At 49.4% G+C, this 17285-nt stretch overlaps 7 protein-coding genes across 7 annotated transcripts; 4 read left to right on the plus strand and 3 right to left on the minus strand.

Moving 5' to 3' along the window:
* Positions 1–1590: 1590 nt before the first annotated feature.
* Positions 1591–4011, plus strand: UA08_00006 (Glutamine--fructose-6-phosphate aminotransferase; the record flags this gene model as incomplete). The annotated part of the gene is made up of 5 exons (XM_020260535.1): positions 1591–1595; positions 1724–1794; positions 1878–2109; positions 2171–3726; positions 3791–4011. The coding sequence occupies 5 exons, from the start codon at positions 1591–1593 to the stop codon at positions 4009–4011; spliced, it is 2085 nt and encodes a 694-aa protein (XP_020124417.1).
* A 430-nt stretch (positions 4012–4441) lies between these two features.
* Positions 4442–5208, plus strand: UA08_00007 (6,7-dimethyl-8-ribityllumazine synthase; the record flags this gene model as incomplete). The annotated part of the gene is made up of 3 exons (XM_020260646.1): positions 4442–4484; positions 4564–4729; positions 4791–5208. The coding sequence occupies 3 exons, from the start codon at positions 4442–4444 to the stop codon at positions 5206–5208; spliced, it is 627 nt and encodes a 208-aa protein (XP_020124416.1).
* Positions 5209–5445: 237 nt separating this feature from the next.
* On the minus strand, positions 5446–6629 carry UA08_00008 (putative proteasome subunit alpha type-7; the record flags this gene model as incomplete). The annotated part of the gene is made up of 5 exons (XM_020260757.1): positions 5446–5769; positions 5833–6159; positions 6245–6403; positions 6475–6540; positions 6627–6629. The coding sequence occupies 5 exons, from the start codon at positions 6627–6629 to the stop codon at positions 5446–5448; spliced, it is 879 nt and encodes a 292-aa protein (XP_020124413.1).
* Positions 6630–7418: 789 nt separating this feature from the next.
* Positions 7419–10153, plus strand: UA08_00009 (hypothetical protein; the record flags this gene model as incomplete). The annotated part of the gene is made up of 8 exons (XM_020260868.1): positions 7419–7505; positions 7688–7929; positions 8020–8451; positions 8504–8603; positions 8847–8892; positions 8951–9025; positions 9104–10007; positions 10069–10153. The coding sequence occupies 8 exons, from the start codon at positions 7419–7421 to the stop codon at positions 10151–10153; spliced, it is 1971 nt and encodes a 656-aa protein (XP_020124412.1).
* A 525-nt stretch (positions 10154–10678) lies between these two features.
* UA08_00010 (18S rRNA (guanine(1575)-N(7))-methyltransferase) lies at positions 10679–11591 on the minus strand (the record flags this gene model as incomplete). The annotated part of the gene is made up of 2 exons (XM_020259850.1): positions 10679–11501; positions 11569–11591. The coding sequence occupies 2 exons, from the start codon at positions 11589–11591 to the stop codon at positions 10679–10681; spliced, it is 846 nt and encodes a 281-aa protein (XP_020123838.1).
* A 470-nt stretch (positions 11592–12061) lies between these two features.
* On the plus strand, positions 12062–12827 carry UA08_00011 (hypothetical protein; the record flags this gene model as incomplete). The annotated part of the gene is made up of 2 exons (XM_020259891.1): positions 12062–12131; positions 12205–12827. The coding sequence occupies 2 exons, from the start codon at positions 12062–12064 to the stop codon at positions 12825–12827; spliced, it is 693 nt and encodes a 230-aa protein (XP_020123839.1).
* A 490-nt stretch (positions 12828–13317) lies between these two features.
* Positions 13318–17268, minus strand: UA08_00012 (hypothetical protein; the record flags this gene model as incomplete). The annotated part of the gene is made up of 3 exons (XM_020259902.1): positions 13318–13349; positions 13411–14061; positions 14115–17268. The coding sequence occupies 3 exons, from the start codon at positions 17266–17268 to the stop codon at positions 13318–13320; spliced, it is 3837 nt and encodes a 1278-aa protein (XP_020123836.1).
* Positions 17269–17285: the final 17 nt, after the last annotated feature.

Genomic DNA, 17285 nt, shown 5'->3' on the forward strand with positions numbered 1-17285 from the left:
ATTGGGAGCTTCTTGACGCCGTAAGGGCTAATCTGGATTACAATTGCTGCGATAGAATGACGATGCGTCGCTAGAGACGTATGAAGTAGAATGGGAAATGGGAAATGAGTCGACTGCAAAAGTGGGCACGGCACGTCCGGCCAATTGGCACACTGCAAGAATCCGGTCAAAATTTTTTTTTCAACAGTCACGTGAGCAGCAGGCATTCCGTATTTTCGGCGTCAGCCACCAATTACGACATCCAAGCAGGTGTCTTTGGTGATAATCGCTTCCATTGCAAGCCAAAATGCAAGCTGACATCAATCCATGCCTGGCCTGGCTTGGCTTGGCCACTTGACAGGAGGCTCGGCACCAGGGTGAAGCTTGGACCTGACTAGTAGTCCCTGGAAAACACTAGTCAACTAGTCAACTAAACTGGATATGTGGCATTTGTGTAAAAATAGAAAAGGTGCACTGCCACACATATCCCTTCTGAGACCCCTGAGTCGAGCAAGCAGGCATATCTCGAAAATGATGAAATGCACATTCTGACTTTTTTTTTTATTTTCTCGGTAGCGTTATCTCAGGGTGGGGAGGCCTGGCAGAAACGCGCATGCCTCCGTGAGAAAAATACAGAAATAGAAGCAAATGTGAGCTAAAAAGTCCCAGGGATCCGGAACATTAAATTCATCGGCTAGTGGCTGGTTCAGGACGACGACTATTGAATTGCCGGGATGGATCGCGTGGGATACCGCGGATGCAGACATAGGGGCAATGCGCTTGCTTGCTCTTTTTGTTTATTTTGGGCCATGCCACTCGCAGCACATCCCTAGTGCTCATATCTTGCCTCTCTCGCTCGTCAGATGGTATGTATGAGACATGGTTTCAGCACGGTGGAGGCCGGTACAGCCAGGGGGCCCAGCCACGCCCAATCCGATTGTGTAGAAGCCACGCATAGCCCACATTGTGGGGGTCGTCCGTACCCGCGACCGCCTTTTGGGTCTGGCCAATCGCCGTGCCGGAAGCTCGTCTGCCCGGCCAATCACATGCTCAAAGGGGACCTTAATTGGAGCTCTCTTCTCATCTCGAAAATACGATACCGTACAATTACCTCCTCAGGCGGCGCGGCGCACGGCTGAGACCGCGGTACGCCGTAATGGCCTTACAGCCTAACCGGGCTGGGTCAGCTCCTTCCTGGTTTACTTGGAGATGTGCTCTTGCTGTCTGGATAAGTTTATAAATAAAGAATCGCTGCTCTTTCCTCGCCGCCCGCCTTCCATCGTCCTCACTCCTCGCTTCTCACTTCTCACTCTCGCCTCGCCTCCTTGACTCCTCCTCGTCCACTCTCGCTCTCACGAACCCGCTCCTCTTGCCATTGCCATCAGTCTCTCGTCGCATATCCCCCCCTTCGCCAAGTCACTCAACCAGCCGGCCAATCTCCAGCTCCTTCCTCCTCCACCGCTCGCTCTGACCTTTCCCCCCCACCTTCTCTCGCACCAACAAAAGCCTCCCCATCCCTTCGCCCATCTTGTGTGCCTCACAATTGCTCCTCTGCTCTCCCACATTTAACCCATTTTATCTTTTTTTAGCTCTTCTTTGAAAACAGCAACCATGTGGTAAGCTTGCCTATCAATCACCCAAATCCCCCCGCAGGCCTTTGCATGGAGCAAAAGTTAAAAAGAGCGGGAAAAGAGAGAGAGAGAGAGAGAGAGAGAGAGTTACTGACGTCGTTTTCCTCGCACAGTGGTATCTTTGGTTACATCAACTACCTGGTCGACAAGGACCGCAGGCAGATTCTAGAGACTCTTACAAATGGTAAGTTTTAATACCTGCACAACCTACCCTATTAGCACCGCGTCTCGAGCTTATAAACTAACGTGTCTGTTTTCGTTTGACAGGTCTTGCGAGACTAGAGTACCGTGGATATGACTCTGCCGGCCTTGCCGTGGACGGTGATAAGAAGAACGAGGTCTTCGCCTTCAAGGAAGTTGGAAAGGTTGCCAAATTGAAAGAATTAATTGCCGAGTCCAACATCGATATGGACAAGAGCTTCGATTCCCACGCGGGCATTGCTCATACTCGATGGGCTACCCACGGTTCTCCCTCCCGCTTGAACTGCCACCCCCATAGGTGAGTTGCAGTCTCTGGTTGATTGTTTGTCTCCCAGAATCGAAACCCTGACGGAGCCCAGGTCTGACCCCAAGTGGGAATTCTCCGTCGTTCACAATGGTATCATCACCAACTATAAAGAACTGAAGGCTCTTTTGGAGAGTAAAGGCTTCCGTTTTGAAACCGAAACCGACACCGAATGTATCGCCAAGCTGGCAAAGTACCTCTACGACCAGCACCCAGATATTGATTTCACCGTCTTGGCCAAAGCCGTCATCAAGGAGCTTCAGGGAGCCTTTGGTCTTCTCATGAAGTCCGTGCATTATCCACATGAAGTCATTGCCGCTCGCAAGGGTTCTCCTTTGGTCATCGGTGTTCGCACTTCCAAGAAGATGAAGGTCGACTTTGTCGATGTCGAGTACTCTGAAGAAGGTGCTCTTCCTGCTGAACAGGCTTCTCAGAACGTGGCCATCAAGAAGACAGCCGCTAGTCTTCTGGCACCTCCAGACAAGTCTCTTCTTCACCGCTCGCAATCTCGTGCTTTCCTTTCGGACGACGGAATCCCCCAGCCTGCAGAGTTCTACCTGTCCTCTGACCCCTCCGCTATCGTTGAACATACCAAGAAGGTTCTGTACCTGGAGGACGATGACATCGCTCATATCCATGAAGGTCAGCTCAACATTCACCGTCTGACCAAGGACGACGGCACATCCAACGTTCGAGCCATCCAGACCATCGAATTGGAATTGCAGGAAATCATGAAGGGCAAATTCGACCACTTCATGCAAAAGGAAATTTTTGAACAGCCCGAGTCTGTTGTCAACACCATGCGTGGTCGTTTGGATGTCGAGAACAAGAAGGTGACCCTAGGTGGTCTCCGCCAGTACATCTCCACAATCCGTCGTTGCCGCCGTATTATTTTCATCGCTTGTGGAACCAGTTACCACTCTTGCATGGCGGTACGTGGTATCTTTGAGGAGCTCACTGAGATTCCTATTGCTGTTGAACTTGCCTCCGATTTCTTGGATCGACAAGCCCCAGTCTTCCGTGATGACACCTGTGTCTTCGTTTCTCAGTCCGGTGAGACCGCAGATTCACTCCTGGCCCTCCGATACTGCCTTGAGCGGGGTGCCTTGACTGTTGGAATAGTCAACGTTGTTGGTTCTTCTATCTCTCTCCTCACCCATTGTGGTGTGCACATCAACGCCGGTCCTGAGATTGGTGTTGCCTCGACCAAAGCCTACACTTCGCAATTCGTTGCCATGGTCATGTTTGCACTGTCACTCAGCGAGGACCGTGCCTCGAAGCAAAAGAGACGCGAGGAAATCATGGATGGCCTCTCGAAGATCTCCAATCAATTCCGCGAAATTCTCAAACTCAATGACCCCATCAAGGACATGTGTGCCAAGTTCTTCAAGAACCAAAAGAGTCTTTTGCTCCTCGGTCGTGGTAGCCAATACTCTACGGCATTGGAAGGTGCTCTCAAGATCAAGGAAATCTCATATCTCCACTGCGAGGCTGTCATGTCCGGTGAATTGAAGCATGGTGTTCTGGCCCTGGTTGATGAAGACCTTCCAATTATCATGATTCTCACCCGCGATGAGATCTTTGCGAAATCACTGAATGCATACCAACAAGGTAAGTTCCATACGTGGTTATGCCATGCTATTGTTGATATTGCCGCTAACATTTTCGTCAACAGTTATTGCTCGTGGTGGTCGTCCAATCGTCATCTGCAACGAGAACGACGAAGAATTCCCTGCTTCGCTGACCGAAAAGATCGAGCTCCCCAAGACCGTTGACTGCCTACAGGGTCTCTTGAACGTGATCCCATTGCAGTTGATTGCCTACTGGCTTGCTGTTGGCGAGGGACTGAACGTCGACTTCCCTCGTAACTTGGCCAAGTCGGTGACCGTGGAATAAAATGTTGTTTGTTTTTTTTTAAATATCCGGTTCGCGCAGGAGTCTGGGGAGATACGACAGGCAGTCGATTCTTTTTAATTTCTATTTGTTTCCGTTGCTCTTTTAGCAGTAAGAGTGCTGGAGGAGTCTCTGAGGACATTAATGGCATACAACGAGTTTCAAATTACTTTCTTCACAAGTAGTATATTGTATATTTACGTGTATTTGTAGTTCTCTAGTTTGCATATGGCGCAAGTATTCTTGCCCGAGAAGTACTGAAGAAGCACTGAATCCGTCGTAGCGGCCGCTTTCGTTACATCATGGCATGTGGAGTAGAGAGCAGAGCGGCCCCCCACCACGATAAATAAAAGACCTCAGCGCTGGCTGTGCTCTTGCCGCATACAAAGACACAGGAAGAAGAGAAGACAATTCCTAGCTGAAGACGAACAATATGGCATCTCTCAAAGGGCCCGGAGAACGAGAAGCATACGATGGTCAGTCGGTGTTGAGCCAGCCACCCCGCCAGATCCCAGCCCACTGAACTGGATAGTGCTAATGATACTTGCAAAACAGGCACCGGACTTCGCATTGCCATTGTCCATGCTCGCTGGAATACCACCATCATCGATGCCCTCGTATCCGGAGCGTACAACAGTCTCATTTCATCCGGGGTCTCAAAGGACAATATTGTCATCCAGAGCGTGCCCGGTAGCTATGAATTGCCAATTGCAGTTCAAAAGTTAGTCACATACCCTCTGTAGACTTCATCTAGTAGTCTTCTCAGACTAACAAATCCACAGTATATACCGAGCATCCCACGTCCAAGCCGCCGCAAGTTCTACTACAGGCGACATCGCCGCAACCGACCTCCTGTCCTCATCGACGAGCGACCTGACACAACAAGCCACCACCAGAACAACCGCAGCTTCGACGGCACCATTCGATGCCGTCATCGCCATTGGCGTGCTCATCAAGGGCGAAACAATGCACTTTGAGTACATTGCCGATGCTGTGTCGCACGGGTTGATGAAGGTGCAGCTGGACGCCGGTGTCCCCGTTGTCTTTGGGCTTTTGACGCTGTTGACTGAAGAGCAAGGTCTGGAGCGCGCTGGGTTGGGAAGTGGTAAGAAGCATAACCATGGCGAGGACTGGGGTCATGCCGCTGTGGAATTGGCTCTGAAGCGGAAGGGGTGGGCTGAAGGTAGGATCGTTTCTTAAATAAAAATCTCTGTTTGTCTCTTCGAAGAAGAATTGGGGTGGCGCACATTGGATCTTTTGATATGAGAGATTTGGTTCGGATTCACTCGCAATTTTTTCCTCTTGGACCTAGTTTATTTGAAGAATATGGACTCTAGGATTACAAGCCGCTGAAAAAAAAAAAAAGAAAAAAGGAAAAAAAGAAAAGTCAGAAACATCATAGAAAGAAAAGAATGTTAAGAAATCTGTGTTCTTGATTTATTCTTCCATTTGCTCGCCCTCCTTCGGACCCTCCTCTTCGTCTTCATCTTCCCCTTCTAGCGCCGCTTTGGCTGCTCGCTCGGCCTCCTCGAGCAACTCGCGGGGGACTTCTTCATGCCTTCCCTTGGTTGGCCCGTCAACTGAACTGATCCATGTCATCTCGAGTTCAAAATCTTTATCTTCTTCATGCGCAACGTAGATGATTCGAGCCGCTTCCTTGACGCCATCGAGGAGGCTAAGGTTCCCTGAGGGAAGATCCAATTTCTCTAGTTCTGCTTTAGCGGCCTGTCGGCCTTTGCCCGTCGCTGCGCCGTAATAGCCCTGCACGAAGTAGAAGAATTTGTTAGTCATTGAAATGATTTGAAACCCATCGAAATCACCTACCCAGTAAAGACCGCTCGGCTCAATCATATAGAGTCCCGGACCACCGGCCTTGACGCCTTGGGCCTTTCCACCAGCGCCAACACTTGGTCCTGTTCCAACTTGGCCGTCTACCGACAGCTCTGCCTCGGAGTCCCAACCTCCAACTATCGAAGTAACACCGAACGGACGCACGCTGGAGTATAGAGTGTAGGCCTGGACGTAGCTACCTAATCTATTGGCAAGAGCAGATGTTGGGATGGGACCTTTGTAGGTCTTTCTCCAAGAGGCTGCTTCATCTCTAGCTCTTGAGACAAAATGTCGTCCATCGGGAACCAGGCCGGACGAAACCTATTAGTACCAAACAGAAAAAAAAAAAGAGAAGTTTTGTTAGCATGTTGACCGCCAGAATGGAAAGCAGCTGGATGTCTCTTACGATGCCAATGTTCCGGTCAACGGTTGCTATTCTCTTGTTTGCGCCAGGCTTCAGGAGCTTGCTCGTAATCAATTTCTCCACAGCAAGGACAACGCCATCTTTGCATCTTATACCAATCGAGGTTCCTCCATTCTCCACAGCTTTGACGGCATATTCGACCTATCGTTTCGAATGGTCAGCAAGATAATTCGGTGTCGCCGAAGAGAGAGCTTAGACGTGTTCTTTCTTACTTGGAAGTTTCTGCCATCGGGAGAGAAGACAGAGTTTGACAGATCATAACCCGTACCGATAGAAGTCTGTAGAGATATCCAGGTTAGCTTGATCTTCAGAGCGGATGACGATGATGATGTGAGTTGGGCGTGTGTTGGTTGATTCAACCCACCATAGTGCCAGATTCAAAGGTGCAAGACGAGCTGGGGCCGAGCTTTGGATGGTTGGTATTGAAGTTGTTTTATCTGTAAACTAGAACTGTTCCTCCTGTCTGTGGGATGTATTAGGCCTAGTCCAGCAATGAATGAAATGAAATCCGCTTTTGGAGGCGTAGGGGTTCAGTTGTGCAGCTCCGAAGCTCTTGCTCCAGCTCCCGTATCTGCCTAGCTGCGGCCTGAGGCGCCAACCCACTGGGAGGTCACGTGAACAACCCTGTCCCCTTGACCAACTTAGCGCCGTGAATAATAATAACTTCAACTGTGGGAGTTTGAAATCTGTAATCGGAGTGCAGATCAATTGTATCTTACTTTGAATGGACTTTCCAGTCTGTTGTGTATACATATGCAGCTGCTTTGCTAGTCTTGACTCTATGCCACGCATTGACTATCACAGTAACTATTCAACTACGATTAATCAAGCTTTTCAATATGCTCTCCACGCAATGGAAGACGTCGAGATATTCGTCAAAATGCCGGAAATGCCATTGCGGACAACCTTAAACTTTCTTGGTGTTGCTGTACACATGCGAGTTGATGCCTTTTGCTTGGGTGCCCAATCAGGCAGCTATTTCTATGGGATGGCTTTTTCCTGCTCGAACAAAGCATCAAGGAGAATATATATATATATATAATATATATACGCATTCCCTCATTTTCTGTTCTTGTTTTTATGACTAGATACTCTTGACTTAGCATACTTCGAACATACACGCATTCGTTTCTCGTGGATTCCTGCCGGCACCAACATGGCATTCAACTGTCCCTACTGTGGCCACAACGCGCATTCTACCCCTATGTATATGACATGCGAGGAGAGTTTACTGTGTAATCAGGTTAGCGTCTGTCCTATCATTGCTACTGTCGTAGAGAAACACCTGAATGCCGGAGTTCATTCAGTATCGGTTGGGCTCTTCAAAGTATAGTATCATAAGTTGATCTGTCTCGATGGACTCAATACCAAGTGGCCAGCGTAATAGCTAGCTGACTAGCTGTTGATCAATGCACTGCTGACCAGTCCACAATCCAGTGCGGTCTATCAGAGTCAGATGCCTGGCTCCGGAGCCAAGAGGATGAGCTCGTGGCTCGTTTTTCCGCCTACAGCATAACGCATCGAGTCGAGCAGCAAGGCCCTACGAATGATAGCAAGCCCATGACCAAGCGTATACATTATGCCTCTGCCGCAGCCCACAGTTTCCCCGTATCGCCCTTCAGCGTCGATGGCAACCAAAACATCAACACAGGCCATAAGGCTGCCTGGTATGTCATAGCTCATTCAATGCACAGCAAGCCGGCGATGAGACGCGATTGCCAGAGGCCGGAATATCACTAAGTCTGCTAATAAATCAGGGCAGCGGAAACCGATCCCAAAGCCCATAGTTCACCATCAGTATTCCTACCAGCTTCGGTCGATTCATTTGACATGCACATGGATTGTGAGCTAGAAACTTCTGATGCTGCTGCAGACAGCAAACGTTGTAGCTTTGATTCCGGGATCAACGTTCAAGTGAGTACTATCGAGAGCGTGAGACCTGTTGAGGCGCACGATGCAGACGCGGAACCGTACATGTCACTTGGATACGAGCAAGGCCACGGAAACGGGGGCAACATCAGCCATTCCCACGACCAAAATCTGGCTCGCGGTGCACAGCTGCCAGAAGAGCCTTCCACTGGGACGCCTTACACGCCGTGCAAAGATCCCATCTATAATGCACGGAGCTGGTGGGAATATGGCGGAGGAAGACATGACTATCGATGGGACTGTCTGCGGGAGCGAGCTATGTAGTCAGTCATGCTAGAAAATGAAAAGAAGCATTTGTTCTCGTGTCGATAGGTTATATGCCGTAGCAGAGTTGCGCGTAGAGAGAAATCTCCGATGGTCGTCGATAAACGGCGCAAGTTCCGAGATGCGGAGAGCAGGCGATTGGGCCGAGGTGGCATTTTCCGAGCGAAGGCGGGCGTTTCCTGCGGATCCCGCTCTCCCTCAACTTTTGCTGCCAGCTTTTCTTGCTGTCTTTCTTGCTTCTCCTGCAATTGACTGAATCTGCTCTCTCCTCAGACAGAAGGATTTTTTGACTGTCAAGATGTTCTCTCTCAGATCCTCGCAGCCTACGCAGGCACGTCCCTCGCCCCCTCATACACCGCAATCAGGAAAAACTAACCCACTGCTTGTGTAGGCCATCCTGCGCGCCGCCAGCCGCCCGTCTTATGTCGCGACGAGGTGTAAGTTGAGGTCCTGGTGTATTCCCAATTGAGTGATGCGTGTCTAATGTTGTTGCAGCTATGGCCACCGTCCAGTCCGATATCTTCAAGCCCACCAAGTACGGCGGCAAATACACAGTGACTTTGATTCCCGGTATGCCCTGAAGCTTGAAAAGAAATTTCCAGAGAATGAAATGGCGAGTGGTTGCGACTAATCGCCGCCTGCCTCTAGGTGACGGAATTGGTGCCGAGGTCGCTGAATCAGTCAAGACTATCTTCAAGGCGGACAACGTTCCCATTGAATGGGAACAGGTTGACGTGAGTGGAGTGGACGCTGGCAACAAACACTCCGAGGAGCTTTTCAGAGAGTCAATCGAATCGCTGCGGCGCAACAAATTGGGTCTCAAGGGTATCCTCCACACTCCTGTTGAGCGTTCCGGACACCAATCCTTCAACGTTGCCCTCCGCCAGGAGCTCGATATTTATGCTTCTGTCGTCCTTATTAAGAACATCCCTGGTTACAAGACACGACACGAGAATGTCGATCTTTGCATCATTCGTGAGAACACCGAGGGTGAATATTCCGGTCTTGAACACCAGTCTGTCCAAGGCGTCGTCGAGTCTCTTAAGATCATTACCCGCGCCAAGTCGGAGCGCATTGCCAAATTCGCCTTTGGCTTTGCTTTGGCCAACAACCGCAAGAAGATTACTTGCATCCACAAGGCCAACATCATGAAATTAGCCGATGGTCTTTTCCGCAACACTTTCAAGAAGGTCGCCGAGAGCTACCCTACATTGGAGACCAACGACATGATTGTTGACAACGCTTCCATGCAAGCTGTGTCTCGTCCTCAACAGTTCGATGTTATGGTTATGCCCAACTTGTACGGTGGTATCTTGTCCAACATTGGCGCTGCCCTCGTCGGCGGCCCTGGTATCGTCCCTGGCTGCAACATGGGCCGTGACGTCGCCGTCTTCGAGCCTGGCTGCCGTCACGTTGGTCTCGACATCAAAGGAAAGGACCAAGCCAACCCCACTGCTTTGATTCTTTCTGGTTCTATGCTTCTTCGTCACCTTGGTCTGGACGAGCATGCCAACAGAATCTCCAAGTCCGTTTATGATGTGATCAGCGAAGGGTAAGTGTGCTGAAGTAACCCCCCCGGAAATGCATACAGAAAAAGACTAAACTCGTCACAGTAAAACAAGGACTCGCGACATGGGTGGCGAGGCTACCACTCACGAATTTACCCGGGCTGTTTTGGACAAGATGGAAACTTTTTAAATCTAGCGGTTACTTGTGACATTGATTGCGATTCAGGGATGGTATAGTGAACTTATTATCCAGAGACACATGTATACTTATATTCGTAGAGCTCTGCACTCTTAGATATTTTTTTTTCTCTCTCTCTATCTAGACTAATGGTCGCCCGCAATGTAAAAATTCACGCTTACACTGAAGAGACGCGTCTGATGATTGTAGTATGGCAATAAATGATCTCTACCTGAGTCAAATATGTCCGTATAATTTTGGACATGCTCGTCTCAGAACGATATGATAATGGTGAAGCAAGGCAGTTGATCTCGCACAGGATAACCAAAGGCCTGCAAGCAAGCTCCCCTTGCCTGGGCCTCTCTATCTTGGTCATCACGAGATCGACCGTGACTGTAAAGAATTCCTGCTATAGGGACTGAAATGCATGGAGCAGCCCGCATTTCGAATCAGGACATGGCAAGTATGGATGTAGATACTGGAGCCGCATAGGGAAGTATGTGGTAAAAAACGAATGCAACGATCTCTGCGCGCTCTTCAAAAGGCCACTCGTCTCTTCCTTCCGGTGTACTTCGAAGTCGCTTTGACAACCTTTCCCTTGCGTGCCATCTGATCTTTCTTTCTCAAAATCCATGCCTTGCTCCCTTTCTTTTCCTGTAGAGATCTCGCTATCTTCGCGGCATTCTCTTTTTTTCGCGAATCAACAATGTCAACGTCATCCATGCCACCAACGACACCGGTAATGTCGCCATTCAAGCCTCCACCACCAACGGTAAGCACTAAATAGGTTTTGCTATTCTTCGTTCCGGGATCGTCTTCCAGGATACCAGCACCGAAGCCGGCTTTCACTGCAGCCGAACTAATCATACCGCGCTGGGCGTCGTTTTTCGGGTAAAACTGGCAAACAGCGCGCCCGCCTCGGCGCAAACTGGAATATAGCCCTTCGAAAAACCGCTTTAACCTTCCTTCGGGGCTCACATCGCTCGTCTCTGCGTTGCAAAGCCACTGGATGGCACTGATACTGATAGCTGCGTCGAAAGATCCAGGCCGAAAAGGCACGCCTTGGCCGATATCAGCCAGGAACAAATCTCCCTCGACTTCTCGTTGCAATGCAACGTCGAGCATGCTGGGAGATATGTCCATGCCAACCCACATATGCGGGCCTCCGTCTTCGGGAGAGACGCTGGAAAGTATTTCGCCTGACAGTCCGGATCCACAGCCGAGATCAAGGATAAGTGAAGGGCCTTGTAGATCTAGCAGCTCCAATGCTCGCTGGGTCATGTCAGCCTGGATATTTCGGATTCGAGAAGATGTGGTGTATTTTCGAGATTCGGAGTCATTATAAAAGAGGTCAGGGGGGCTGTAGGCATTTCGTATTTTGTGTTAGTTCTCATGATCGAAGCGAAGATGGTGAGGGGAGCACGCACAGGATATCTTCAGGACGAGACATGATGGAGCGAATTTGACTGCGCAGATATTACAGTTCTCCAAATGAAAGCGCAAGGCCGGTCTCTGCGATAGGAAGAAGTGCGAATGAGCAGCGAAGAAGGTAAGTTTGTGGTTGCAATAAAATCTGCGGTGCCTCAGGCAAACTTTCAACGATGCTTATCCGCGGACCCACACCCCAAGTGGGTTAGTCGACGGCCTTCAACTAAAACGATCGCTGACCTATCACTTGCAGACTATTAAGCCAGATGCTTCATGTATACTCGTCTAACAGCCCCAGCTGCATCGTGGCATAGTTGACTACGCATTGACCGACTTTCCACAGGCACTCCGTATCCTATATCTTCCCCCCGACAATTTGAAACCGCGTCATCGTTTAAACTGGTTACAGCGCGCATTCCATATCAGTTGAAAGCCACTTTGCCATCGTTGCGCTTTACGCTGTTTCAATATCGACTCTTGACAATTATCAAGATGTGGATTCTTCCACTTATTGGCTACACCGGTGTTGCCGTGGGGTTTGCTTTCTTGACATTAGCTATTGGTACGCTGGCAATCCGACCCTTCAAGTTCTTCCCCCCCCCCCCCCCAATAGCGCAGGCTAACTGTCTTGATAGCTTCAGGTTTATACTATCTCTCAGAACTAGTCGAAGAACATACAGTTATTGCCCGCCGAGTATTAACGAGACTCATATACGGCGTCATAATAGCCCAGATCCTACTGTGGCTATTCGACAACTTCCCATTCTCCCTATCGCTCTTGAGCGTGGTATCGCACCTCATATATGCCAGCAACCTTCGAAAATTCCCCGTGGTGAAGCTGTCTGACCCTCTATTCATTGTCTCGTGCCTTCTCGTCTGCCTTAACCACTGGCTCTGGTTCCGCCATTTCTCTAGTCCCCCTGCCCCCTCTTCCTCTTCGCAGGATGCCACCGCATGGCGTCGACCGTATCAACCAGACTACGCGAATATGCCGACTTTTACCGAGGTAGCTTCATATTTTGGGTTGTGTGTTTGGCTGGTGCCGTTCGCTCTGTTTGTTAGTCTTAGTGCTGGTGACAATGTGCTTCCGAGCATCGGTTCGGAATACCCTGCCTCGTCATCTACTATTCCTGAAGGACGTACTAAGAGTAAAAATGTTGGCTTGGCTAAAGCTCTGGTGGACAATGTTCGAGATTGGGCGTCGGAGACAGGCGAACTGATGGGGTTCTATCAAGGGGAGCGAACGAGGAGGTTTTAAGAGGAAAAGAAAAATGTATTTTTATATTTGCACAATACCAAATGATGATGATAATGATGATTGAATAATTGCCAAGACAGAAAGACTCGATGAGATATATCATTAATAGAAAAATGGGTATAAATATATAATATAAGAACTTCATAGCCCGAATCCAAATAGCTTCGGTAAATCCCGAGGAATTCCTCAATAAAACGCTCAAAAGTTTCAACGCCGACTAAGTAAGGAGGTAGAAGGGCGAAATGTTTATCTGTCCATAACACCGTACACCCGTTCCTTCACTCTCTCACTTTGCAACAAAATTGGTCAGGGTGTTGATCATATTTACTGCTCTGCTCGTTGGAATCAAGCCAATAAGAAGACAAAAAAATTATGGAAGGGGGGGAAAGAAGAAATGAGCAAGCCGTGTATTTTCGTGATATCCATCACCTAAATGGCGAAAAGATAATAGATAAATGAAGGTATTCAAAAGGAAAGAAGAGGGAAGCCATCATTCAAAGCCAGGTTCATGACCAACAAGCGCTGTGAATGTGAAAATTAGTTACACTGTGTTTATTCTTCAAGAACGGAACTTTGTACTCACATTGGTCGTCTCGCAACTGCGGAAGGGAATGCTTGCGATCGTTTATTTCCATGCGATTGCCCATCTCCATGAAAAGCATAGAGCTCTCCCTTCGTTTTGCTTTGGTGGACCTCATACTGTCATTAGGGTCCAGCATGCGAGGCGTGCGCTGGGGATTGGTAACTTGACGAGTACGGGGGTCCAGGCCTCGTTGCACTCCGTCGTACGTTGGAATAATGGGAATAAATCCAGTATCATAATTTGACTTCATAGCATCCTGGGATTGAATGTCCACGTCGTCTGACACATAGAAGGATGTCTGGCCATAAGATGGCGTAGGAAGCTCCGAGAACATTTGACGACGTGGAGAACGAACGTCCTCGGGCGTAAGCGAAGGTGCTACTGGAACTTCTGCAGAATTCATGTGATGCGGTGCTTCCTTGAAGATGCTATCATACTCCGTGAGAAATAGAGAGAGTACCGGAGCCGGAATGTTTAACGTTGGCGCAAAGACAATGCCAACATTGCGCACTGTCATCTTGTTCACATCAGAGTTATTGATGATTGTAATAAGGAACTGGGACAGGGCGCTCAGAAGTGACAGGTTCGCCCTGGGAAGTATATGCACCAATGTGTTCAAAGCAGCAATCTTTCGATTCTTGTCATCCAATTCTGTACTGCATTAGTATGGATGGATCTTGGTAATGCTGAAGAAAATTACTTACCAGGAACCCGTCGGAATTCAGACACAAGTTCAAGAGTCAAGACAGTAGTAGGTAGCTCTCGCAAGTATTGTTTGAAAAGAGATGCCACTGCATGGACGTCGTAGTAATGGTCGCCTGCCAAAAAGTCCACGTCCCCTTCAGTATTGAATCTCTCTTTTAGAGCTCTGACAACAACATTGGAGCCACTCAGCCGGAAGATACCTTCCTCCGAGGCTGCCCCCTTAGCTTCCAAGTACTCGATGCAGCGGTATACGACAGCGGGGAGGTCAGCGTCGATGTTCCTAGGGCCACAGAACTGCACTGCTTCCACCAGAGGCATTCCAAATACAGGTCGAATGGACACTCTTCTCTCGGTTGATGAATTGTGGGCATGGGGGTCAGAATCCCCGGCCGCCAGGTCTGACGATGAACGTGCACGGAAACCCCAGATGCTGCGTTTCTTTTCCTTGGACGAAGTGGGAACTTTGTTACCCCATGCACCGACATCTTGAATTACGGCGCCATTCGTTGGACCCGAAATTACTTTGGAGTTGTTGACCCCGGGGAAAACAGCATCTGCATTAGCATTTTCGCTTGTTGTCGGAGATGCTCTGCTTGCTTCCTTGTCCACTGTGGACCCAAAAACAGGAGGAGCAGCAGGGACAGCATCATCGTAACTGAAGCTTTGCACTGATTCATGTTGTACATCAGCATCAGGGCTATCAGTCCCCTTGCTCCCTTTTCTATTGTTATTAGCAAAGAGACGAGACTTCGGGTTTGGCGCAACCGGTTGTTTCGCGTTGTTGTGCGACTTAGAGACGACTTTCTCATCGTCAGACGATGGAATTTCCACGTAATGCAGTAACGCATCAACCCAAGCGTCTCTTTCTCCATCGCTTTCAGCACATAAAACATGTCGCACGAGAGCCGAGGAGTCCTTTTTCTTCGGCTCCAAGATGAGAAAAGCGTGGCGATATTGGTTTTCCGAGTCGTCCTCGGCTCGAGACGGAGATTGATTATGACCGCTTTGTGATTGTTTGCCTATTTGCGCATGTGGTATTTTGATTGTGCCCAGGTGCGCTCCTCCAGGGGATTCAAAATATTTCAATTCAGGACCGTGCAGTACAAAAAATCTCGACTTCCAACCGCCGAAATTTTTGCCCCTTTTCGTAAGATAGCCCTCTTTTCTCGGCTTGCCATCTGGGCCGCGGACGAGTTCTGGCGTTGACTTGCCATTGGGTTTCATCAAATTAGTCTCGTCATCACGGGGCTCAATTGCATCAGAGCTTATGAAGCGACAGATGACTAAAGCGGCAGGTTCCGTCATGGGAGTATCGAGAAGAGTTTCAAAATACAGATTCAGGGCATCCCTTCTTGCATCAATCTTGACAGGAGAGTGACCACTAAACATTGCTCGATCTGGAAGTTTACCAGCAAAGTCAGTCAACTGACGAACTTGCTGGTCAAGTTGGGGAAGCGCTAAAATAGCTTTTTCCACACGCCATAATTCTGCTCCATCGAAGCGCGAGAAGATGCTTAGGATAAAAACAGGGTCTTCCTCAGTAGGCCTGCCACCCATATAGCTATTTCTAGACGGTCGAAGCCGAGAGGATGCTACCTTGACTTCAATGGATGGTAATGCATTTGGCGGCAGAAGAAGCCCAGGGTAATTCTCCGAGATGAGGCCTTGGTATATAGTTTTGGTAAGACCGTGAGGCGAATGTGGGCTATCAATTTTCATCGACGCATCAATGGATGGCAGTTGAGATCCAGGGTTTTCATTCTGTGTTTGTGGCGGGCATGGCTGCTTTGTCGCCCGAGGAGATTGAGGCAGACCCATCACAGTGCCTCTCGGTGATGTGGGGGGTGAAATATACATGCCCGTTCCCTCCCTCGGCTGTCTTGGGAGTGGAGATCCCAAGGGACGGTCCCCAGGCCGAGGGCTCATGGGTAGGCCAGGAGTTAGAGGCGCCATGGCCTTTCGATCGGCCAATTGTAGAAGCTCCGGGTTTTTGGAGTGGACAATGGCAGCCAAAGATTCCGTTGCAGCAAATTGTCCACCAGCCATTTGGGAAGGAGACTGGGAAACAAATTGCCTAGGACTAGAGGACACACCGGTCGGTGCTGCGGGGAATGATGAAGGAGGAGTCCCAGTCAAAGACCCTTCGGGAGTCTTCATCTTTTTGGATCTGCTACGGGCTTCTTGTTCGCGAATCACAGCAGCTTCGCGCTCCTTGTCATCATCTTCCCTGGTTCTTCGCCGACCTCGGTCAATATCTTCGTATTCAGAATCGGAGTCTTGAAATGCATGTGGATCCAAGGGCGAGCTGCGGCGTTGATTTTGGTTGAGGTTTAAGGGAGCAGGTGGAGGTTTGCGATTCGGCGGCGGTAGCTCTGGAAGATCCAGGACAGGCTGCACCCTCGATTGGAACTGACCAGAACTCCCTGCTTGATCGTCACGCATTTCGGCCTGGAAGCCAGTGGCATGTCCGTTGATTCCGATCTCCACATCTTCATCTAAGTGCCGAACAGCAAGTGGTGAAGGTGCCAAACCGTTCTTTGGATGTTGAGCATCTCGAGAGTCGCCCTGAGATGAACTGTCCAAATGCTTTTCGGAGGTAGGGTCAACGGATGAGGTTGAAACAGCTTTCTGACCACCGTGGGGTGCCTCTCTCACGGACACAGAATGGGCAGAACTCTGTTTGTGATTGCTCGGCAAGGGCGGGACTTGCTCTTGCAATTCCTTCAGTTTTTTCTTATATCGATCTTTATCCTTCATAGCACGTTCAAGATCCTTGTTCAATCCCAAGACGAGCGCGCGCTGTTTCTCAAGCAGCCGCCATAGTTGATCGTTCCGTGCTATGGCATGCTGCCTGTCTTTGAGAAGATGCACGATCACTGCCTCTGCAGAGCCAGCTGCTGAGATAATATTATTGATATCCGCCGATGTCAGGGCATTCAAGTCGAACGAGGGGTTTTGGGAATGAGAGGCGGACGATATGGAGGAGATGGCGGAATCGATGGAAGAGGTCCGAGGCATTGTCCTCGGCCCACTCTTATGAAGGGCATTCGGAGGTGTCCGTGCCGGAGAACTGAATGAAGAATTATTAGACGGGGAGGATTTGATGGCGTCGGCCACTATACGGCGCTCGCCGTGGGTACCGTCTTCAGTCATTCTGGGACCATGCTCGA

The sequence above is a fragment of the Talaromyces atroroseus genome (assembly GCF_001907595.1).
Source record: "Talaromyces atroroseus strain IBT 11181 chromosome Unknown scaffold_0, whole genome shotgun sequence".
Classification (NCBI taxonomy): Eukaryota; Fungi; Ascomycota; class Eurotiomycetes; order Eurotiales; family Trichocomaceae; genus Talaromyces; species Talaromyces atroroseus.